Raw genomic sequence first — 970 nt, forward strand, 5'->3', positions numbered from 1 at the left:
ACCATTTGTTTGGTGTCGTTCAAGTGTATGGAACTAATATCCAAGCAGCAAAAGTTTCAAGAAATAATAAAAGGAACTTCAATTCCTCTTGAATAGGCGGTCCCTCCAATATGCCCCTTTATGGCCCATTTGATGATTCGATTAGCTAGATTTTTTGTTCATGTCATTAATCATATGTTGACCGGAGGACTTAAATTCTCAATTTTACTACTAATTAAAGAAAAAGACAAATGATGCCATTCTGGTAATTTAAACCTTCGTAAGAATCTCTTGGAAATTTGTTTGTCCATAAATAATTTGATTATAATGTGAATTTCTAAGAAATTTTGTAGTAAAAATCTCTTTCTCAACCTCCAGTCCATAACTGGGCTAACTCAGTTAAGGCTGTATAAGAAGAGCCGCCCTCACTCATAGCTGCCAGCGAACTTTCTTTCATAGCCAAGAGCCGTTGAGAGAGGGCCTTTCCTTGTTTTGATTCCATAAGCTCTCGAACCCCCCTCTCCAACTGAGACGCCTTTACGAACCCCTTGTCATCCATTTCTAATGGGAGGGCAATCTTCATCTCCTCCACCATAAACACCTTATTCATATGCTGCTCTGCGTAGAGGGGCCATGCAAGCATTGGCACCCCTTCGCAAACTGCTTCCAAAGCTGAGTTCCAACCGCAGTGAGTCACGAACCCACCTACCGATTCCCGTTTCAACACGGCCACCTGTGGGGCCCACGATTTTACCACCATTCCTCTAATTAGGATACAAATAATTCATATTAAACCGTCCAAATTACTAGAATTAATTGACATGTCCCATAAGGTCAGGATTTATTTCAATGTTTTCATCTGTATAATAGAATTCTCTATATTTATTGGACAGTTAGAAAATAGAAATATTCAATGCTCTTATTGCCAAAAAAAATGTATCCACAAATCTGCAGTTACAATTATTTAAAAATAATAATAATTTAAAATTTA

The 970-nt window shown here is 37.7% G+C and overlaps 1 protein-coding gene across 1 annotated transcript; it reads right to left on the reverse strand.

The window, feature by feature from the left end:
• Positions 1 to 346: 346 nt before the first annotated feature.
• Positions 347 to 739, reverse strand: LOC131247013 (UDP-glycosyltransferase 2-like). Its single transcript, XM_058247458.1, has one exon. It carries the CDS (start codon positions 737 to 739, stop codon positions 347 to 349), a length of 393 nt encoding a protein of 130 aa, XP_058103441.1.
• Between the last annotated feature and the right edge of the window lie 231 nt (positions 740 to 970).

Source organism: Magnolia sinica, chromosome 5 (genome assembly GCF_029962835.1).
Source record: "Magnolia sinica isolate HGM2019 chromosome 5, MsV1, whole genome shotgun sequence".
NCBI lineage: Eukaryota > Viridiplantae > Streptophyta > Magnoliopsida > Magnoliales > Magnoliaceae > Magnolia > Magnolia sinica.

Bases quoted from the DNA above. Each gene is read 5' to 3' on its own strand.
- LOC131247013 (XM_058247458.1), bottom strand. From the start codon at position 739: ATGGTGGTAAAATCGTGGGCCCCACAGGTGGCCGTGTTGAAACGGGAA.